The 23,718-nt window shown below is 37.6% G+C and overlaps 2 protein-coding genes across 5 annotated transcripts in view; both read left to right on the plus strand.

Annotated features, from left to right (window-relative positions):
• The window catches only part of adam9a (ADAM metallopeptidase domain 9a), a 48,259-nt gene extending 39,901 nt beyond the window's left edge, over positions 1 to 8,358 (plus strand). Inside the window, exons 16-23 of one of the 2 annotated variants that reach the window (XM_073867628.1) lie at positions 1,262 to 1,445; positions 1,682 to 1,762; positions 1,880 to 1,985; positions 2,114 to 2,255; positions 2,656 to 2,722; positions 3,616 to 3,645; positions 6,343 to 6,409; positions 6,529 to 8,358. In XM_073867628.1, coding sequence (XP_073723729.1) covers positions 1,262 to 1,445; positions 1,682 to 1,762; positions 1,880 to 1,985; positions 2,114 to 2,255; positions 2,656 to 2,722; positions 3,616 to 3,645; positions 6,343 to 6,409; positions 6,529 to 6,584 — 733 coding nt within the window. In that variant the 3' untranslated portion in view covers positions 6,585 to 8,358. The remainder of the gene's footprint in view (positions 1 to 1,261; positions 1,446 to 1,681; positions 1,763 to 1,879; positions 1,986 to 2,113; positions 2,256 to 2,655; positions 2,723 to 3,615; positions 3,646 to 6,342; positions 6,410 to 6,528) is intronic. The other variant, XM_073867629.1, reaches the window with a different exon arrangement.
• A 168-nt stretch (positions 8,359 to 8,526) lies between these two features.
• ogdha (oxoglutarate dehydrogenase a) overlaps positions 8,527 to 23,718 on the plus strand; it is a 30,081-nt gene continuing 14,889 nt past the window's right edge. Inside the window, exons 1-5 of one of the 3 annotated variants that reach the window (XM_073867625.1) lie at positions 8,527 to 8,682; positions 11,457 to 11,867; positions 15,429 to 15,611; positions 16,372 to 16,474; positions 20,770 to 20,814. In XM_073867625.1, the coding sequence (XP_073723726.1) occupies positions 11,643 to 11,867; positions 15,429 to 15,611; positions 16,372 to 16,474; positions 20,770 to 20,814 (556 nt within the window). In that variant the 5' untranslated portion in view covers positions 8,527 to 8,682; positions 11,457 to 11,642. Of the gene's footprint in view, positions 8,683 to 11,456; positions 11,868 to 15,428; positions 15,612 to 15,977; positions 16,072 to 16,371; positions 16,475 to 20,769; positions 20,815 to 23,718 lie in introns of all 3 variants that reach the window. The other 2 variants (XM_073867627.1, XM_073867626.1) reach the window with 2 other exon arrangements.

Genomic DNA, 23,718 nt, shown 5'->3' on the forward strand with positions numbered 1-23,718 from the left:
GTGGGATTATTAACAAATGACTTATCTGTGAGCTTCATTATTTTTTAAAAATTCGTGTGTGCTCATAATCTTTAATCAAAAATGTAAATCTCCTCCCCTCCTCAAAACGATCTCTTTTCACTTCCGGTCAAAAGTATGGCAGGTGGGCGGGGTCCGGGAGAGGATCGCAGCGATTAGCAATTAGCAACAAGACCCAACTTCAAACGATCCAATCAGATCTCGATGGACAAATTCAAATCCAGCCCTGCCTTATTTCATCTCAAAAGCCGTTTCATTCGGATATACGTCACCACGGGGCAAAATAAGGCAATCGCTACTTCCGTTTCATGGCGACTTTAATAAACATCTAGTGAACAATGATGAAAAGTTTTAAAAACTGATTATTTCCCACTAATAATTACGTTATCTTAAAGGAGTCTAACTACTGTAGCATGTTAATAATGCACATAAATAACGTGAGCAAGAGCGCTCAACAATTATATTGAATCAACAGGCACATGAAACCTAGCCAGCAGGTTGCTTAAACAACAAAATCACCAGCTAACTTACTTTAAATTTGCAAGAACTATAAACTAATACAATAACAGGCTTAAATAAACCCAAAACATAAGTCCACTTACAGTTCTCACGGACACGGGTTTTATCAACTGGCTTTCCTCCAGACATGACGGACCACGTCTTATCTCATTTCGGCCATGTGGCGCACGCTCGCGGTGTGAAGCACGTCTACGCTATTCTCCAAAATGTTTATCAACTGGCTAGTTATCCTCCAGACAGTAACGGACCACGTCATTTCGGCCGCGTGGCGCGCGTCGCGTACCTGCTCACGTTGCGAAGCGTGCCCGCACTATTCTACGAGATGCACTTGACGGGTTGTTTGCAACAAAAAAAATTATTTTTTTTGGACGACCTAGTTAAGGCGGTAGGGTTTCCCTGCTTGTGTAATCAGAGTTAAGTGTCTTGCGAGTATTTTGTGAAATGTATTATCATAAACCCTTTTGACAATTGTGCACCAGGCACGTATTTTGGCTGGATGCACAGGTTCACATAACACAATGAACACACATTTTGACATGACGAGCAACACACTACACTCCGACCACACATTTTGAATTTGCGCCCCTCGGAAGAGAAGTCGCTGTCTGCCACTGTTGTTAAATTAATTAAAATTCAGTAAATGTGTTCCCAATTCAACATCCCATGGGGTGTGGCCAGTTTAAGTTTATTTTATTTATTTATTTAAGTTTATTAATTCTTACAGGAATGCCATGTGTGGGAAACTACAGTGTGAGAACGTTGAGGATTCAGTCATATTTAGCATCGAGCCGGCAATCATCAAGAGCCGAATAGCTGGCATTTTCTGCTATGGTGTGGACTTCCAGCTGGGTTCTGATGTGCCGGATCCTGGCATGGTTAATGAAGGCACCAAGTGTGGAGATAATAAGGTGATGAAGATAAAAGACCCACGTTGAAACTTTAAATAAAGTATGACATTGACTGTGCTTCTTGTTGCGTTTTCTAATTCTATTAATTGTATTTTGGCACTTGAATCAAATTTAAGGACTGAGTATACTTTTCATTTTTAATATGAAACAATTCTAACATACATGCCCACAGCCAGTCTATGAATACTGTGCAATTTGTCTTGGCTTGTGTAAAACATTTTACATTTGTTTTCCAGGTTTGTTTTAATTATGAGTGCAAAAGTGCAGACGTGCTAAATTACGACTGTGACGCCGAAAAGAAATGCCACGGCCATGGGGTACCTATGCATACATTACCCATAATTCCATGTCATTATTTTTCATCCCTTTTAAGATGAAACGTAGCCTTGTGTCAAATGTGTTTGAGTGTGTTTATTTGTTTTTGACTGCTTTAGATGTGTAACAGCAATAAACACTGCCACTGTGAATACGGATGGGCTCCTCCATTTTGTGAAGCCTCTGGGTACGGAGGGAGCATAGACAGCGGCCCCACCTGGAACGGTAAGACCACTTAAGCTTTATTGAGAGGTAGGATTATCAGTACATGCTGCAAGGGTGGATGAGATTAACTAGAGTGTAATTACCTTGATCTGGCATGTTAGGTTAATTTCACTTTAACTCTCGCTCAGATAAAGATACTTCTACACGAGATGGTCTGCTTGTGTTCTTCTTCCTGATTCTTCCTCTTCTGGTTTTGGGTCTGTATGTGTTCTTCAAGAGGAACGAGCTTAAGCGACGCTTTTTCAGAAAGAAACGCTCTCAGGGCTACGAGTGAGTATGAAAACTAACATGTAAAGCTTTGCCAACAAAAGTTTTATTTGATAAATACTACTACAGGGTTCCCACAGGTCCTTGAAAGTGTGTAAATCTGGGGGGGTTTAAGGCCCTGGGAAGTTTAAAAGGTAACACAATGTAACCTTGATCTCATTGGAAATGTGTCCCCACATTTAGTCCTTGAATTTGAGGTTATTGGACCTGGAAAGTACATGAAAGGTCCTTGAATTTGAAGTTAACTAAGGTGAGGGATCGCCGTACTACGAGAGACCTATATATTGTTTTCTTTCAATTGAAATGTATAACAAAGGATGTCAATATGGTGCGTTTTAGCTAGATGTTTATGGTATAATCATTGATTAGTTGTCTCTATAAATTGTTCCTATTGTTTATTCAGAGCTGACAGAAGACCGCAGACCACTGTGTCCCAACGGGGAAACCCTAACAGTATAGTAAAGGATGGGGTGAGTCTGCAAAATACAAATCCTACACACAGCAAGACTTTTTGCAAACTGCAATGCTTTTGCTGTTTAACTCACTTAATGTACTGCTAGCTTGAATCTAACCGTAGGACTAGTGTATTACTAACTCATGTTACTGTACCTTTAGATATTAAATGTTTCACAGTACATCTGTATGAAAAGATTAAAAATCACCACTGTTCGTTGTCTGTTTATAACCATTTTGACCAATACCAGTGGATCATTTTTATATTAAATCATTTATAGTTATAAATATAATTCAGTTCTCAAATTGAAGGGGGCTGGGGGATCAAGGACCCCCTTTAAGGTATTCGGTACCCCCTATAAAAAGTATAAAATATACTTAGGAGATCCCTCAAATATTTGTACTTTATTCAAGATAATGCTGACAAATCTTATTTGGATGTAATACATTTCGTGACTTAATTATTTAAAGTAATGAATGAGAATGTTTATTTTCAGGCTATATGCTGAATCACCCCATTAAAAATGTGAATGCCAATACACTTATAATTGTTTTGTGCTTGATAAACGAAGATCTGTTTAGTTAAAGGACAAATCATTAGTATGTAAAGTGTTTCTAAAAATATTTCACAGGTTAGTTTGGTATACAGTATCATATATTTTGTAGTTAATATGTATTGCAAGGTTTGTTCTGTGTACAATCCAATAAATTTACATTTATTCATTTTATCCAAAGAGACAATAACAATAAACTAGAATAAATATGATAAGGGATTTGTAGATACACTATATAAAATAAATTACTGTACTTAAATGTATAATCCTTTTAAAGCATTAAAGACAGAAGTTACACATTTTGCTGGTATAAAGATAATGACAAGCGTCCTTTCTTTCTCTCCTGTATGGTAAAGCACACGGCTCAGTTATTGCCACCAGCAGAGGTAAATGATTGCATACTTTCTATTTTAAAGGGCTTTTATTTTGTACTGTGGGGCATCTTTATCGCTGTTGCTAATGCAATTTCCTCCCTGCTTCTCAGCGGTGTCTGTAATCATTTCTTTTGGTGTCTACAGTTTGTCTTTGAGAGATGTATTTCAATTAAAACAGTGTCTCCCAACCTTGTTCCTGCACACGATTTGAATATGTCCCTAATCTGCCAAAAAAATTGTTCTTAATTATTAAGCTACATCTGAATTGAGTTTTAAGTGAACAGGGTTGGACTCACTGCTTTTAAACAAAACCCTGCACTTCCTGTGTAGTGGAGGGGTTTTGTAGTGTACTTCAGCGCTCGCTACTCTCTTAATATTCTCTCTTATTCACTCCTATACTAACAATGGCTTGGCATACACGCTTTCTCATATTAGCTCGTTAATGCTATTGTTTTATTTAAAGCTATAACATTTTAAATTTGCAACTTTGTCTAGTCATTTCCATTATGGTTTATTTGTGTAATTGGTTTGGTGCTATTTTATGTATTGTACATTGTTATTATTTTGAAACATGCTGGTAATGCTACATAACTAAATCAACTTAAGATCATATAAATGCTGATTGTAAAATTCTGAAATATTATTAGCATCGCTAACAAATTGTCAGTTGAAACATGGTCATCTTATTGAAATTATTTCAATCTTTAATCTATTTACTTTTAATGCATACGTTCACAAATGCAGTACAAGCTAGATTTGTTTCGCTGTATCCGAAATCGCCTACTTCCATAATACATAGTAGGCAAAATCAATATGCGAGGCGAGTAGTATGTCCAAATATATTGTATTCGAAAACAGTAGGCGGAAGTAACCACTTCTTCCGAAGTGAGGATTCGAGCTGAGGAGCCACCCAGTTAAAAAAAATTATAAAATATAAATACCTGAAATATATGAACTGGATGGCTCTTTTTGAAAAAACTTTGGAAAAGGGAGTTGGGCCCATAGATATGTATAAAGGCTAGATGTCTCGTTCGCGCTGCTGGCCAATTGAGTGGAACATCCCCATTTGGCGGCCATCTTGCCGCGGGCGGGTTGCTTACTCGTAGCGTTGTGTTTTGGTGGTGCGTGTACTTTTAAATAACCATAACTTGCTTAATTTTCTGGCAATTTTGAAATGGTTTGGTTTGTTATAAAAGTCAAAGATGTACCTATAACACTGCATACTTATACAGAAAAAAAAATTCATGAAACGTGTTAAAGCATCAAGAATTATAGCCACGTTAATAACGTTTGTAAGAAACCAAACCGTTTGAAAACCGGCAGAAAATCGAGCAAGCTATGGTCATCCAAAAGCACCTGCACCATCAAAACCCAACGCCAAGAGTGAGCGAGCCGCCTGTGGCAAGATGGCCGCCAGGTGATGACATTAGAGCCATAACACATCTAGCCTTTATACATATCTATGGTTGGGCCGACTACCAAAAGACTTGTAGCCAATCAGCGGTAAGGGTGTCTACTAACCGACATCGTTGCCTGGGTTGCGTATGTGTGGGGCGGGTCTATCAAAAGTAGGTCCAGATTCTATTGGGGGCGTGTTTGTTCAGGTGATTTCAAATATCATCATTGGCTTTCAGAGATCATGCACCCCACCTTTAAATGTATTCCTCGTTATTTAATTGTACTTGTTAAACAACACATAAGTAAATTATGGTCGCGGTTGTTCTGATTACATCAAATGACATATGGCCACATGACAATGGCTATGTTTACATGCACAAAAGTTTGTCAATCCAACTGAATTTAATTGCAGGTTACGACAATACAGTTTACATGTACCCTAAGCATTGCAAGCTGGTTTACATGTACATTCTATATAATCCGAACCAAACGTCTGCGCAAGCGTACAGCAAGGTTTGCCAGATTCATGTATAACACCAGCCCAATGGATATTCAAAACTAGCCCAAAGCATCGAAAAAACTATTCAGAGCCCAAATACCAAAAACGAATCAACAAAATCCTTTCATTTTTAACCCAAAGAAAAAAATCTACGTTTTAAAGTAGCCCAAATCTGAACTCTGCCAAGAAGCAGAGGACTTGGCAACCCATCATCTCTCTTCAAGGCACAATGCTATTTTATTGGTTTATGTTATGAAATTAGGCATAAACGCTGCAGAATGTACAGCACGTGACCTCATTACCTTAATAATGCGTGTTGCAATTGTCTTACTATTGCATGTTTCTGTGACGAGAATCATGTGATGCGTTAATATGAGGTAAATATAGGACGTGAAATTTAGGCACCATTCTTCTGCGCATGTGCACAAGGTATTTTTGCACCCGATTGAGAAAATACTAAATTTCGCGTGTTTACATGGGTCCATTTCTCCTGTGATCAAATCACAGATCGGACTACACCACCACTTTCAATACGATCGAAATTAGTTTCCAATCAACCTCTAATCGTATTAAGATGTTTACATGAAGGCTTTTGATTCAAACCATTAATACAGATTATTTGGTTGCATGTAAACATACCTAATAAAACATGGTGGATGCAGTATGTCCGAAATGTATACAGTACAGAGCATACATTTTTAACAATAAAGTAGTTGGTACTTCATCTAATTCAGTACATACTGTCAAAATTGGCAATTTCGGACGCAGCATACATGTTTAGGAAGGGTTCAAATAAATATGTCTTATTGCAGGTGGTCCAAACTAATAAATCTGCCTCCGTACCATCTTATGCCACCAGACCTCCACCACCTCCATTTGCACGGTAGTTATTCTCAATTTTATACTGCATGATGTCACGTTCATATTCCTTCTTTCATTACAGAACCATTAACTACTTTTGGAAGATACCCCCAATACTAAATTCTCTGTTTTTTCACCACGACCACCTGCTCCTATAGCGCCTCAAAGACCAGCACCCGCACCCCCGGTATAACAGTATAACATTCTCTTCATTAAGCTGAATGGACCAAGTGTGAAAAATGCAGTGGGCGGAGCCAAAGAGGCATCAGGTGGTCACACCCTCTGACTCTCCTTCACTTATTCACCCCTCCGTCTGTTAACAGCTGTCAACTGTCCATCAAGCAGAGAGACATTCACTGTTGTGAAAGAAACCACCATTTGCAATACATCACATAGGATGGGAGCAAGAAAACTTTTTAAAAGACTCCCACTGAACTAAAAGACACCCAAGATCTCCATAATCATGTCCATAATCATGTTTTCATGTGCTCTGTATGACCACTGCAAGCAATTGCACTTCAATAATAGTCACTGTTTATGAAAAATGTACAGAGACCCTATGACTGGCTTTAAAGATGTTGATTTTTAACTTTTTTTTTGTTTATTGGAATTGCTTTTTAAATATCACATTTATTCATGATTACTGACTGCATTACCTTTTGTAATGTGTAAATGCTGTAATTTAATTGACTAGGCATCCCTAAGATATTTACAAGTTAATGAGGTGATAACGAGTATTTAAATAGCCCATGTTAACTGCAAATCATTGCACTGTGGAGCATAATCCTCACATTCAGGTTTTCTTATGCCACGGTGCTTTACTTTATCAGTGACTTAATTCATCAAGTGATCTTGTTTTATCATTTGATGTTGTTGCTGCCCATCAAGATAAGACCATTTATGCATAGTTTTATTTGCGTACTTTTTATTTATGTGTAACTTTTATAGAAAATCTATTTTTTATTTGCCATGTAAAAATCTTTTCCCCGAGTCTAATGTCAGGTTACTACTTTTTAATATTATTTCTTTTTGAAACTAACCGATTTTGTTTTACTGCTGGTTTTGTTGAGGTGTTAACGTGGTTCTTACTTTAATACCTGAAACTACAATAACAGTAAAAACAAGCCGTCTATGTTTTTCTACTGTCACGTTAAAGGGCTCATTGACTTTATGCATGATACCACATACTATGCTACAACTACAACGTTTCTTCCTTGCAGAAATTGCATAAAAGACAGAAGACAATTTGCCTGCATGTTTTCATAAGCGTTTTGTCTTTGTGAATGACATGTTTCCTGTGATGAGATCACATAGTATGTGTATAGTTCAGTTTACTATGTGTCACCACCAAACAGCTGTAACATGCCTCTGCTGATATTTCAGAGCGCATTGATCACTGTCCTGACGTTAGACCAAAATTTTTCCCCCCGAGTAAGGCATGTTCCTGGGTCAGTATCATTTAAAAGTCCTGGAACAACATTCCAGTGAAAGAACAAGAGTTTTTACTACATCCCCACTTTCAACAACCATATACATGGTTTACAAAGCCTTACCCCAAGTTTAAGCCTAATGTGAAACTAGCTAATTATAAATTTAAAAATATTTCTAAGTCGCTCTGGAAAAAAGTATCTGCTAAATGAATAAATGTAACATTAGCTCTAAACCAAACCATGAAAAATAGCTGCTGAGAATGTTGGTCCTGGACCATCAAGGACATTGACCTATGTACTTGTCCTAGTGCCATACATGCCTGATAATAATTGTTATTTTATATCTCTGCATATTAATGTGTTTAAATCAATGAATTTATTTCTTGCACTGTATCACCTGACAGGTGAAACAATGGTGGATCATGGTGTTTTTTGGAAATAGGATACATTTAATATACTTGGCCGACCTTGAGTGTGATGATGATGTTTTAGGTTTTTGCTTATGAAAATAAAAATCACCGTTATGTTTCTATACTATCTAAAGTGAATTTCTTAACGTGCAATGTGTATTTTCAAAGAAATTTGATTAGTAAGTGGGACGTTAATATTACAATGATACTATTACTGTACTAGTTTTATTATTTATACTAATATGACCATAGAAATATAAATACATTTGTAAATAAATTATTTCGCATCAAATTTTCGAGCGAAACAGTGGTGACGTCAAGTACGGATGACGTCGCTCGTGACGGAACAGTTCCGGTGCTCGCGCGACTGTCAGTCCTGAACAGCGCAAGGGGTCAACGGAGCCGCTGACAACTCCGGTGCATGAGCAACTCAACACGGCCGTCGATAAAAGTAAGTGTTTTATTCTTGTATATATGTACACACACTTTAGTCCGCCCACATAAGAAGATTTGGTAATATTGTACGCTGAAAACACGCAGAGGAGGCGCGCGTCTCATTTGACTTCAGCAGCTTGCTCGCGTAGTGTGGCATAAAGTTATCTAAATATAAGATATGTAAAAGTTCGTATTTATTTGTCAGATTAACAGAATAATCCCGCCATGTTCAGTTACAAAACTACGTTTATGAGTCGACCTTAAATTAGCTCATTATTGCAGCTTATCTTAAAGTTTTAGGGTTAGCAACGGAATGTTTACCTTTTTAAGTATGTATCCGTTAAACGGATAAAAGAGTACAAATATAACACGCAAGTAAATAGTAAATGTTTACATTACGTGAGGGAAAATGTGTCGGCCTCTGATTTTACAGTTAGCATGGGCTGCTAATATTTTGTAGGACCCATGTTTAGCAAAAGGACAAAATGATTGACGTTTCGATTCTCCAATAGCTTTTCACTAGTAATGTAAATTGGGCGTGGTCAGGTGTAATCGGCGAATAAACGCACAGAAACATTGCAGTGGGAGGGGAATGAGCGAGTTGTCGGTAAAGGGGAGTGGTATGTAGACACAAGGTCAAAACATAGGCGTGTGGTGGTGGAAGATATGGGGGTCCATGTTTATTTCGGCCACATGGTTATACTTCATAAGAGAGAATTCAACTTATTTGATTTATTGAATAGGACACAGTTTATGTGGTTTCACTTGCACCAGATCTGATGCCTCCTTACATAGGAAGTGCCAGGGTTTAAGGCTTACATAATTATTCATTAAAAGACCTTATATTATTGCATATTGTGGTTACAAATAATAGGCTACTTAACAATCAAAATAATTTAGTAAGGGAGCACGTGAAGGGATTTATTTGGTTGCCTTTAATTTTTACACAAGTGGTTTAGACATTTCTGATCACATATGTTTTAAACTACAGTCAGCATATGACACCCCTGAACAAAACTAACGTTATATGCAAATCTCATCAGTTAGTTGTATAAGAAAACAACTTTTTTACTCTTTCAAAGGCAGGTGTGGCACTATCATAGCATGTAGTAGCATGTGTAGTTAATGTATGGACAGTTCCTGGAATACAATCCTTCTTTATCACATATTTGACCATCAGTTCTCTCTGTGCATGAGGATTTAAATTAAACAAATGTACCATATATCGTATACCTGTGCATATCCATGTTTTTTGTTGTATTAAGTAATCATTAGTTAAATTCCACAACAACTGTTGTTAATAAAAAAAAGGATTTTCTTGGTTTACAAGCCATCATGTCCTTTTTTCTTTTTGAGTTTATTTTTGAGCTATTGGTCTTTTTCAAAAGCTTGCCTGGCTCTTTGACCGTCGTTGACCTTTGTCATGTCTCTGAAATGCATCCATTGTGCCAAGTAAATCTGTGTCACCTTAGTTTAACCATCATGCTTCATACAGCCATGGAAAAAAATAAGAGACCACTCCAGTTTTGTCTTTAATCATCATTTCTACATGTTGAAATTGTGTCTATTCCAGTTTAATGTCTGTTGAATTCCAACAAAAGCAAACCTCAGGTGTGACATGAAGTAACAGAAATTTAAAATACAGAGCTTGTGCCAAGACACATGAAAGATGTGATTTTAAACCAGGGTTAATCTTTCAAATATTAATTTTTGAATTGATTCTAAAATACAAGTAGAAACTTAAGTATTTTGTGTATTAATTAAAAATGAATTTGAACTTTGAACTAACAAAAACATTGCATTTTTTGTTTTGTTATTTTGATCATTTAAACTAATTTACATTAATTAAATTATAATTTAAATTTTATTTAATTTTCGATTTTCTGCAAATCATTATTTTTATTAGGAATTTGGCAGAAATGTTGTTTGACAGAATGAAACACAAATGATAATTTTAAGTGCTGGGCAAAGATTAATCGCATACAAATATATAATCGTATATGTTTAACACACACACATACAAATATTTCTAAAAATGTAATTTACATTATTTATTGACATATTATATAGAATATATATTAAAATATATATATATATATATATATATATATATATATATATATATATATATATATACACACACACATGTAAATGTTTCTTAAATACATACATGCATGTATATAATTAATTACACACAGCACATATATATTATTTAAAAAACACTTATTTTATGCAATTTATTGCGATTAATCTTTGCCCGGCACTTTTTACTGAAACACTTTCTTTACAGAAAATTATTTGCTGAATTCTGAGACAATGAAAGTTGCACCATACTCGTGTAAATGTTTGCTGCTTATCCACTTAAGATGTCATTAAGCCTTCATTTTATATCCCAGGTTGATTTTCCCCAAAATTCCTGGTTATCTTTGGGAAAACACTACACTGTAAAAAATGCTTCCTTGAAATTTTTTGTTAAATCAACACAGATTTACAAGTCATGTCAACAGAGATGAGTTGTCACAACTTATAAAATATAGTTGAGAAAAGTCTTAACTTAATTTTACAAGTTATAACAACTCACCTGTAGTTAAAACAACTCATCTCTAGTCAAGATAAATAATAGTAAGTTGAAATTACTTGTAAATCCGAGTTGATTCAACAAAAAATTTTAAGGCAGCAAAGTATTTTTTACAGTGTACTTATAAGACTACTCTATCAATCAATTTATCTGTCATTTAATTGTTGAGATAATCCATCTGCTTGACATCCTCTAATTTATCTTTTCCACAGAGTGCAAACAGAAGACAGAGTTGAAATTCAAGGCCCTTTGGATCCTAAAATCAAAGACCTCAAAAGCCTGTTTCTTTGTGGTAGAAAGGCCTGACACTTCTCTTTTCTGTGGTGGCACTTGAGGACATCCAGGACCTCACACTGTCACGTTTGTGAGTGTGGGTGGCGCTTATTTAACAGACTGCGATGCACCGCTTAAGGACTTGTGCGGCACGGCTCCGGCCGATCACGGCCTCACAGACTGCTAAAAACCTTTCACAGCAGAGGCCAGCGGCAACACCAAGGACGTTTCAAGCACTTAGGTGCTACACGGCGCCGGTGGCCGCAGAGCCGTTTCTGAATGGAACAAGCTCTAATTATGTTGAGGAGATGTACTATGCATGGTTGGAGAATCCCAAAAGTGTGCACAAGGTAAGAGGCCGAGAATCTACAGGTGGATTATGGAAAGAAGAATTATTCTGTGTGCTTCTTTCTGTTCCCAAACAACCTGGTTTTTCATTGAATCTTGAGTGTTTTCATAACAATCCCAACCCAGGTATAAAGTTATCTACTTTAGGTCTGTCTTCAGACCTTGTGTATAGCTGTATGATCACATTACTGGGATCTCTGGTGTATTTTTAGAGTGGTCACGGGAGCATGCCAGTCCCAGGACACACTGACATATGGCTGCTTTATTATTAGTTGCTGTTTTAACACAGTGCACTCCTAATAACCTTTTATGTAATAATACCTCAATTACAAGAACCCCTTTACAGATCAAAAGTGAGGACAAATTTCAGATATCTTGGGTTAATGTTTTGCACACCATTTCCCACGGGCTAATAAATATGGCTATTAACATGAGGTGTAATTAAAGGTAGCCTATATACAGGTGTAAATGGCTCATGTTTGCTTTATGCAAACAAAGGTCTTCTTTACATAAAATGAAATTAATATGTTGTTTGCGAGTAACTTAAGCAGTAGTGGAAGGAGATAAAATCAAGGTTCAGCGTTTGCTCTTAGTAAAAAACAAACATATCTTATATTAACTAACTTAGTTGTTGTCATAAAATATTGTATTGTTCCACCATATTAGTGTTTTAAGGAAAAGTAAACATGGATATGAAATTAGCGATTAGCCAACAGGCTACTGTTCAAAACAGATATTATGTACACAATGCGCTATTCTCACCTCAAAAATGTCCCTTTTATTTTACAATCCATGTTTTCTGAGGCTCTTTGTCCTGTGAACATTTGTAAAACAATGAATTTTCTGTGTTTTGATGGCTGAATAACCAGCATCCTGATACAAAACAATAGGTTTAAAGCGCACGCTCTGGACGTCCATTCCTCAAAGCCTCGATTCTGAATCAACATGGCGGCGGACTGAATAAGGCATATTTTATGGAAATTTTCTGAGACCAAAGTGCTGTGTGAATGAAGTTTGTCACCTCAGTCTATGGCACACAAAGCATCTTTGTATCATTGTTGAACACAAATTTAATTTGATATAAATCGTTTTAATAAGGCCTTTAAAATCCTCTTGATCTGCAGACACTTCATATGCATTTAAAAAGGCCCTATAGCCATCATTCTTAAAATGAGTGCTCTTGACTGACGTCATTCATTTAATTACGGTTCTCTGTATCTTTTTATTGTCAAGATAACACATCTTTATTTGTGAAATAGAATATGGGAAAGAGATGACGAAGTATTTCAGCATTTAGTTTATAATTTACTTCAAGGGTCTTCAGGGGTCATGTTACGTTTCTGACATGAAACAGTCACTCAGAAAATGGCTGGTTAAAAAAACCTTTAAAACTCCCACATATGTTTGAGTTGCTACCATTGCAGTCAACGGCTTTGAAATGTCATTGCAAGAATGCAGTATAATTATGGAAAAGATGAATCAGTACAGAACGATTAAGGGGAAATGTCATTGTGAAATGTCTTAGGAAAACTGACTACACAACATGTTTCAGCAGTAAATTATTTGCATTTACACACAGAAAAAGGGCTTTTCACACTTGAAATAGTTAAAACTGGGTTATTCTAAACACTGTATCACACACTATTCATACTTAACCAGGGGTAACTTAAGAGATAACCCTGGGTATTCATAGTTTAATGTTTCACACTGTGCATTCCTAAACCATAGGTTAACGTCAATTGCATATTTGCAGTGTTAACAGTCATGATTGGATAAAGTTTATGTTTGACTGACTGAATTTAAAGTGCGCTGTCGCTTTAAATAACCACTTGCCTCACGCTTCTGCGTAAGTGACAGAGCAGGTTGCAACTTAAATCCCTCTTTGCTGTTTTAAGTCTCCTGGTGTGTCATTTTTACTCCAAACTGGGATGTCGTAGTTTTACACTGCATGAGTTTGGCGCCACAATTCGGAGTTAACCCTGCAAATGCTGTGCTAACCCTGCTTCTAAATAACAAGTGTAAAAACAATCCTTAACCTAGGGTTAAAAGCAGGGTTTTGAACGAAGATAACCTAAAACATTTTGTTTTTTAAAGCAATAATTTACCTAATACTGAAAAGTTGCTGTTAATTTACTTATAGGTAACATTTCTTCAGTAGAACTGTAAAGGTTTTAGCTGAAATAAGTTTTCTTGGTGATTCATAAAAAAGTCACTTCATCTAAGATGACCCCTTAGGTGTCATCCCCTTCCAGCATTGCCTTTCAGGTGCAAAATACACTAGGGATGCTCCGATCGGTATTGGCCGATAATGGCATTAAATGACTCGACCGGGGCTCGGTTCTATGAGGACGCGCTCACTTTTAGGAGACAAACTTTTTTAAAGAGCTATTAAATATCTCTTTGCAGAAGAAATATTTGTTGTGCTTATTTATTTGAGTCTCTATTAAAACAATAATATACCTCATTACTGCAAGTAATATAACAAAGGCAACATCTGTGGTGTTACTTCATCTGGAAAAAATGTGATATGCAAATTTTTTATATCAGTTTTTAAAAAATCAGAATCTGTATCGGCCGATCACAAAGATAACAAATTGGTAATCGGTACCGGCTGCAAAAATCCTGGTCGGAGCATCCCTAAAATGCACACTTCATGCATGAGAGTGAATAAATGAATTGCAAATTTTTATTAAAGGGGGACCTATACCTTTAAGTTCCTACTATACCGGTAGTTTCTCTTCTATAGTTCCACTAAATGGAAATTCATACAAATCGGTAGGACCACCAAATATTCCCAACCAAATTTACATGCTGTTGCTGCTCGGATATGCAAGCAAAATATAGTTGTATAATCATACTGCTAGAAAGTAGCAGTGTTTATGCTTCCGACTAAATATAAGAATAGTTTAGTCTGCAAATGAAGCAGTGGTTCCCAACATTTTTTCCTTGGGGAAAAGTACCTATACGACAATCTGAGCCCCCTCAAACCTCTACATCTATCTTTCTGTTTGATTTTTCTGTTACATTGACAAGCACATTGAGATGGAGCAACTTTATTTGAGCTCAAAGCCTATCGGATTTCCATGTACTCTGGCGCCCCCCTAAGGGAGGCTTGGAACTCAGGTGGGGAACCACTGCAGTAAATGATAAATAAGTCAATCATTGGCCTGTAATGATTTTGCTCTAGGATACTGGGTTACCCAGTGTTATGTCACAGAAATATAAACCCAAGCAACTGAAAAAAAAAGTAAAAACAGATAACTTTATTGCTGTATCTTTAATTGTCTTATACCACGGTTACCACAGACATTGCTCTGGTGGTTATTTTAAGACATTTGACAGGTCAGGTGTACGTTTATCGAAAAATAATCAACACCCGTGGAACATTTCTCAACAAATCAGAAAAAATCATTCAGCAGCCCTGTGGTAGAAGTGTTTATAATGTCTCCTTTATCCAACTGTACCACAAATAATGTAAAATTATACAAATACAATATTCTGTGTGATTTTTCAGAAATTATGTATTAACTTTTTGTCTCAATACTTCTTTATCTGTTCTCTAGTCATGGGACATTTTCTTCAGGAATGCTAACGCTGGTGCACCACCAGGTGCAGCCTATCAGAGTCCTCCTCCGATGGGAATGGGTCTGGCTGGACTGACTCAGTCTCTGGTGGGGACCCAGCCAAATGTGGAAAAACTAGTGGAGGACCATCTGGCGGTCCAATCCCTCATCAGAGCTTATCAGGTATTAACAATGCTCAAGGTATAAGAACTGAGCATTTTTTCATTTTAAAAGTTTACACGTGCCAAAAAAATGTATATCTCAGCACTGCTTTGAGTTTGCAGCTTGAGCCTTTTTAAAAAGGTAAGAGGTTTATGCATTTAGTGTGTAAAGTTAAGTTTAAATACAAATGCATTGTTGGCGGTCTTTGAGGTCACTCACTAAGCAGATCACATTATTGTGTTTCCAAATTATGAAAGGACAAGTTATGTTTTTTTTGGGGGGGGGGGTTACCTTTATCATTGTATCTTTGCCTCTTCCTGGGTTAAATATCATCCTCATGGGATCTGCTTGGTGAGCTCCTCATGTCTGCTGTTGCCTTGTTTCCAGGTAATGGGGCATCACAATGCAAACCTCGACCCACTTGGCATCAGTTGTGTAAATTTTGACGAGGCCCCAGTAACTACTGGGTTTCATCATGTTGGTGAGAATTTTTTGTCACCCACAGCACAACCGACCACAATTAATGAGCCTGTTTTGTGTGATTGTCGCTTTCCCTTCCCTTGTCTTTCCCTCTTTTTCCTATTCTCATCTTTCCCCCCTTATACACACACACATACACCCAACACTTTCATCTTCAAACATGTTTCCCACATCATCTCCAATTTCTTGCTTTTCTACACTTGCACCTCTGCTCTCTCCTTCTCCCCTCTTCTATATCCTTCCCTTGTGGGTGGTTTTCGTTTGGACCCCCTGTTTTTGGGGGACCTCTTGTCTCCTGTAGATACGTGGTCACCATGTGGCACAGCTGGACCCACTTGGGATTATGGATGCTGATCTGGATTCATGCGTTCCTACTGACATTATTACATCATCGGATAAACTTGGTGAGAAGTTACGAATGAACGTTAAAGCATACATAGTAGTTAGATTGCTGACTGGACCTGTTTGACAAAACTGCTTTCCTTGAGTAATAGTAATTGGATCTCATCTGAGCTATACCTTCCTGTTGGAATGAAAAATTGTCGGGTAAATTGGCAATTAAAAAATGTAAAATCAAATTCATCAACTTGTCTGGAATGCAGTTTTGGATGGTTTTGTTTTACTGTAGGCTGACTGTTGTATTTGCTTTGATGAAAAGGCCAGCAATACTCTTAATGTGAAACACAATGGCTTTGCACAAAAGGTACAAGCCTGCCGCTGCTGCTCATCCACTTTTTGTGCCTTATGAAGTTTAAAAAGGCTGTTAATCCTGACAGTTGCACTCTGCCCTGTTCAACTTACTGAACTAGTCTTTGTGCAGACTCGCTTATATTCCGCACACTTCTTTCTGTGCTGTTCGCCAACTGCTGGCAGATGGTTGCTGGAGATGTTAGGCCTGGTTTGGCTGTTGGTTTCCAAGCGTTTATGTTAAATAGTTTAAAAGTTGTACACTTTTTTTTCCCCCTTAAGCAGCTTCACTAACTCTGAAGTTTCACTAAAGTGTCTCCTTTGTTTCCTTTACAAAGTCATGTATCTTAAAAAATACAGATGACAGATTTAACTTAGCTCATGTGATACTTGCTTTATTATGTCAATTATAACGCTAATTATAATACTTAATAACTACTTCACTCTGTTTTCAATTACAAACTGCAAAAGTTGAAATTATTTTGTAAATTGTATAAAGCTAATAATTGTCAGGACTCACAGGGATCATTCACTGTGTTTTGCATATTTCCAGACTATTTAACGTTTAATGTGTCTAAATGGACTATGCTTGCATTCTGCAGAATTGCTTAGACCCAAACTCAGTAAAGGTAATCTGAATAAATAAAAACAAGGTTATATTTATTGAAATACATCTTTGTTTAATACTGAAATTCATATAGTGCATACTACAATTTCATATACTACTAAAGCAAAGAAAACGAAAAATTCCTGGATTTCTTTTTACTTAAAGGGACACTCCACTTTTTTGAAAAAATGCCCATTTTCCGGCTCCTCTAGAGTTAAACATTTGGTTCTTACCGTTTTGAAATCCATTCAGCTGATCTCCGGGTAGGGCGCTAGCACTTTTAGCATAGCTTAGCACAATCCATTGAATCTGATTAGTCCATTAGCATCGCGCTAAAAATAATCAAAGAGTTTCGATATTTTTCCTATTTAAAACTTGACTCTTCTGTAGCTTTTCTCCCAAAGTTGAAACTCTTTCAACGCTCAGCCGCGAGCGTAGAAAAACCGGCGAGCGCCAGTTTTCATCGCGGAAGAAAACCACTAGCTGCTGGCTTATTTGAAAAACACCAAGCTTCCATTGGAAACAATTGGAAACATGCGCCGGCCGCAGGAGTAAAAGTTTTGGTTTTCCCCTTAGGGGGCGTGCACACCAACGCTTTTACGCCCGCGGCCGGCGCATGTTTTCAATTCATTTCAATGGAAACTCTGCATTTTTCAAATAAGCCAGCAGCTAGCGGTTTTCTTCCGCGCTGAAAACCGGAGCCCGGCGGTTTTTCCGCGCTCAGCGCCGAGAGTTGAAAGATGTTCAACTTTGGAAGAAAAGCTCCGCTCCTCAATGTCAGTTTTCACACGGCCGCCCAATCACAGTGGAGGAGGGGCGGGACATTACCACAGCAACCAACCGGCTCGCAGCTGAAGTATCACAGCTACCAAAGCGCTCAGCTGAAGAAAGCTGGCACTCAGCTGAAAAACAGCTGGCATTCGGCGTCCTCAAGGCGTTTTCAGCCGCGTTTAAAAGTTTTGGTGTGTCCAGCCCCTTAGCTCGCAAAACAGCCAGGTGGCAATAGGTCTTTTGGGGTATCCTGGCACCATAATGTCAACAGTAGGTCTTCTAGTTTCTCATAAACTCTGGTTGTAGTAAACCCCCTTTTTTTTCAGGTCAGACCACTAATGTTCAATTTGGTTCAGGTCAGGTCAATTTGGAAGCCAAGGCAATAACAAAAAATCACCATCATATTCCTCGAACCACTCCTTGGTGATTCTGGCAGTGTGGCATGGCGCATTGTCACTGACAGGGAACACAGTTGCCATAAATGGGTGCACCTGGTCTGCAGCGATGTTCAGATACCTGACAGCTGTTAGAAATGGTGCACATGGATAACTAACCCTAAAGTGTCTGTTAAACATCCCCTGGCCTGTGTCCCCCCCAACAGTTGATTTAGCTCGGCAGTCAGTAATCTTAAATTGTCAGACCAGGCCACTTCCAATCATGCAAGGCCCAATCACGATGATTTTGGCAATGGCGGATGCGTCTTCGGCTACACAGGCCCATATGCAAAAGGCTGCGAAATGAACTGTGTGTTGTGACACATTGCCCTTTGATCCGTGCACTATTTTGTACTCAATACAGTGGCACGTGAACAACCCACAAGGCCATTTCTGAGATTGAAGTTCAAAGTGCCATCACAATTTGTCTTCTAATCACCATCCAATAAATCTGCAGCTTTTCCTGTTCTGACACAAAGCACTTTACCAACTGAAAATTGGTCTTTGGGTGGTATATATAATGTTTTATACTGCACCTGTGCTATCGTTTAGTTGCCCGGTGTGCTCATTGCTATAGGCTGGGGGTGGTCATAATGTAATGGCTTATCAGTGTTTGTGCGTTGTGAGTGTAATAGGCATGTTGGCAAATATTAATATCACCTGTGCTGTATATGGGTATAAGCTTGTGTTAATATTGCAGTTATTCAGGTGAAGGGAGAGCATAGGATTATTGTCAGTCTCTGCACTATAACAATATGTTAGATCATACAATGCCAAAATGCAAATCTCACATGATTATTACACGCCATTTTTTATGCACATATATGAAGTGGACATATTATGGCAAGTCAGATTTTCTTTGCTCTTTTGAAAGCTTTACTTTACCGTTTTAGTATTGGAATAAAACCTTGTCCGTGTATGATATTGAACAATTCCATAGTAACATAAGTTTCACATGAAAAGTTAAAGGAATAATAGCTAAAGCAGGTCGTGTACGATTTATTAACTTATAAAGGTCCGAGAAGGAAGTAAAGATGGACATGTAATACAAAATTACGACTGTTTTTGTTCTTGAAGTAAATACTATTGTAGTAATGTATTCTTAAAGGACTATTCCTGGCTCTGCCTGGCTGTGTGTGGGACTTTATTTGGGCTTTCTGTGCTTCATTCGTGTTAGCTGTGATGTCTCGGATGCCACGATTGATGTTTTGCTGTGCCATTGATTTCTATGCTTACTGCTTAGCTTGTTGCCTGGTGTGATTTAGTGGATTTGGGGGTTTTACTGTATTATATTTGGAGTCTAGAATCAGATGTATGGTTCACCGCTGTGATACTTATTTAAAGGAATAGTCTACTCATTTTCAATATTAAAATGTTATTACCTTAACTAAGAATTGTTGATACATCCCTTAATCATCTGTGTGCGTGCACGTAAGCGCTGGAGCGCGCTGCGACGCTTCGATAGCATTTGGCTTGGCCCCATTCATTCAATGGTGCCGTTAAGAGATAAAGTTAGAAGTGACCAAACACATCAGGGTTTTTCCTGTTTGGGACGAGTGGTTATACGGGCAAGTTTGGTGGTGCAGGGTGGAGCGTGGCGCTTTTCTGAGCGGATTTAAAAGAGGAGCTGTGTTTTGTGGCGTGGTGGCACTTTTGTGAGTACTTGGACTCGCCTGAAAAGTCCGCTCCCCTTCTCACTCTCATAATGGGAGAGGGAGGGTGTTACTGCGCCGAGTCGAAGTACTCCCAAAAGTGCTATTACGCCATAAAATGTAGCTCCTCTTTTAAATCCGCTTAGAAAAGCGCTACGTTTTATTTTGTACCACCAAACTTGCTCGTATAACTACTCGTCTTAAATAGGAAAAACGTTGATGTGTTTGGTCACTTCTAACTTTATCTCTAAATGGTACCATTGAATGAATGGGGTTAAGCTAAATGCTATCGAAGCGCCGCAGCGCGCTCCAGCACTTACGTGCACGCACACAGATGATAGAGGGATGTATCAACAATTCTTAGTTAAGGTAATAACATATTTTAATATTGAAAATGAGTAGACTATTCCTTTAACAAGTGCAGTTGTTTAGTCCTATAACCTAATATGTCTTTGGGTTTAATGTTTCTCTCATTGGGATTGGCTTTGTTAGGGGTTGGGAATGACTAACTCCCAGTGGATTTTTCTTCCCTGTTACTGCCTCTCCAGAACTTACATATGTCAAGAAGCGTCTAAGTGCTCTAACCATTGGAGGTAGGCCTTGATGACATGCAACACTATGCCTCTATGCCTAGTTTTTAGTCGCTTTCTTCTTGTTTTGTGTGTGTTTCTGATTTAGGCAGCTTTGTGGCCACTTGATTTAGATATGTCTACAAACTCAAATGTTATTTGACATCTGTATCTCTCATATTTACTGACATCATTTAAGAAGAGACTCTGTAAACAGTACAGATGCATGACATTGTGCACAGATGACTAACTTTAGATAGAAAGTTGAATCTGTACATTTAAAATGTAGATTGTAACTTTTGCTGCTTTAAGACTTTTACGTTAGCTTTCTTAATAAGGTTGATAATAAATTCTTACTAATGAATTTCTTATTTCTGCTTAATATCTTATTTCTTATTAAATTATTAATAAATAACGCCATTTCATATGATATATGTATCTGTGCACAATGTTATTTTATCAGGAGTGAAGCATACATGGATATTTTAATGTATAGATTAGATCAGTATTGTGTAAGGCTTCAGCGGTACTTTGTTTTAAAGGGGTCATGAACTGATTTTTTATTAGTTTGTGCTGTTCTCTGAGGTCCACTTCAAGATTTTTACATAAAAAAATTATTTTGCAGTAATAGGCTATTTTCTCTCCTGTTATGTCCCCCTGTCAACAGAATGCTCAGTTTGAATAGGAGTGGTGGATTGAAGACCCAAAAATAAACACCTAACCCTTTCCTAATGTTGGGATCCGATGTAAGGATATGCAAAGACTGTGTTTGTCCACAATCTGGAACTGCACAGCGTCTTTGGAGCCATTACGGCATAGACCTGCGTTTGGCTGCATTTTTGTGTACATGTATCGGTGGGCGGGGCTAAATGGGCAGTGATGTAGACGCAGGCGTTCATCTTCTACTGAAGAGGCTGTGCTTAGCTATGCTATTACTAGGAGTTTAGACGGATCACAAAACTCACGTTTTGGATCACATTAAGGTTTTTGAGGCACGGATCAGATCATTTTTCGGATCAACAAAAAGAGAGGTGGGAAAAATCTAATAAGAACAAATAAAAAATGTATACAGTTATAAAGCATTTATAAAAAAAGAACGAAGTTGCACATTAGGTAGGGTCTAAAATTAGCCTTTGATACAGAAATTGAATCAAATGAATAATAACTTTATTGCATAAATTAAATATAATTATTATTTTTTGAAACACGTCTCTCCGTGTGTACACTACTGAGTGTCCTTAAGCCCGCGCGCACACACAGACGGAGGGCGAATTCCAAATGGCACTTCAGGAAGTAGATGCCGCATAAACTGTCGCTCTACATAAAGTTAAAAATGATGTTGTTTTTTTATTGCTTTTTTTGCTAAGTGTATTTTAATGGACTACAGTATGAGGCACAAGTTTCTCTAAAGTTTACACATCAAGAGTTCTGATCTTTGAACTAGGGCTGTCGTGGTAACCGCATTACCGCATGACCGCGCTACTGACAAGCCCAACTGCATGGGAAAAAAGCAACCGCAACAACCGCGCCTTTCACGTTAAATTCATGAAACTATATGCCGCCTTGTTTTTCACGTCATGCTGACATGTATATTAAAGGCCAAATAGATTGTCAAGAGTTAAGAGAGTAGGCCAATTTGTTTTTCGTAAATTTCAATTAAAAATGTAATACTTCATATTTCGTTAAATCGTAGTGAATGTGTGAAAAAGTAAAACTGAGATGACAGAATAACTGTGGCGTCGTCTCCCTCTAGATCCAGTTTTAAAGATTAAAAGTACTTTAATATAACTGATCAACCCAAATGACGCCAAAATAAATATAACTGGATGCTTACCAGCATTAAAACCTCATAAAAAAGACCTTATAGGTTTTTTCTTTGTTCATCTGCTCATTACGTCCGCTCCGTAGATGCAGCCAATATAACGCCGCGGTTGCTTTTCTGAACTGACTGACTGCACACTTGACTTTCACATTTAAATATCCAAGTTTTTCATCAACAGTATCTGCGTGAAACATTATAAACACCGATGATCATCTGCCGACTCGACTGTTTCATCACATCCTCTATACACGGAGAGTCTGCTTTATTAACGGCTTTTCCTTCGCTCCGCGTGAGCTAAACGTTTCCGCTTTTTGCTTTTTCGCACATAATTCTACATATTTTTGACAAAGGAAGACACAGGATATAATGTAAGTTATTATAGATAGCATTTAAGCTTGTTCTGAAATGATGACAAATCTTTGTGACTAAATATGACCTCTCCAGCTTAATTTAGCCAAAATAATGATACATTCGTTTTCATACTTTTTATATAAACGTTAATTTATCTACTAATGTATTATTAAAATGCCCTAAATTATTATGCATTGCCTTCTGTATTGCATTCGTTTTGTACATTTACAGGTGCACAAATACTGGCTAATTTTAATTTCTTTAAGACACTGCTGTGTTCTGTATTTGCCGATGCTCTGTTAATTTGTGCTTAACAAGCCTAAATGATGTTCTTCAATTTATTTTTGTTTTCTCAAAAATATATTTAGCTGTAGTATAGCTTGTGTTAATCTTTTTTTTTCATAAGGGGGAATACCTGTAGCCTACCCTTCATCTATTAGTTGACCTCATTGTTCTGGATTTAAAAAATATTTTATTTTAGTAAATGAAGGCGGTAAAACCATATACCGCGCTGGTGAGAGACGCAAAATCACCGCAAGGGAAATTCCTTCACCGCGACAGCCCTACTTTGAACAGCATAGTGATGATCACATCTGATTGGAGCTGGACCGGACACATCCACCTGTATGTGCATTTGTGCATACAGAATACTGCTCACTTTAGCAATAGCAAGCATTTAAAACACATGCAAATGATAAATTGGCATATTAATCTGGGAATCGCATGTAAGCCGAACCGTGGGTTGTAATACGGAT

Source organism: Misgurnus anguillicaudatus, chromosome 5 (genome assembly GCF_027580225.2).
Source record: "Misgurnus anguillicaudatus chromosome 5, ASM2758022v2, whole genome shotgun sequence".
NCBI lineage: Eukaryota > Metazoa > Chordata > Actinopteri > Cypriniformes > Cobitidae > Misgurnus > Misgurnus anguillicaudatus.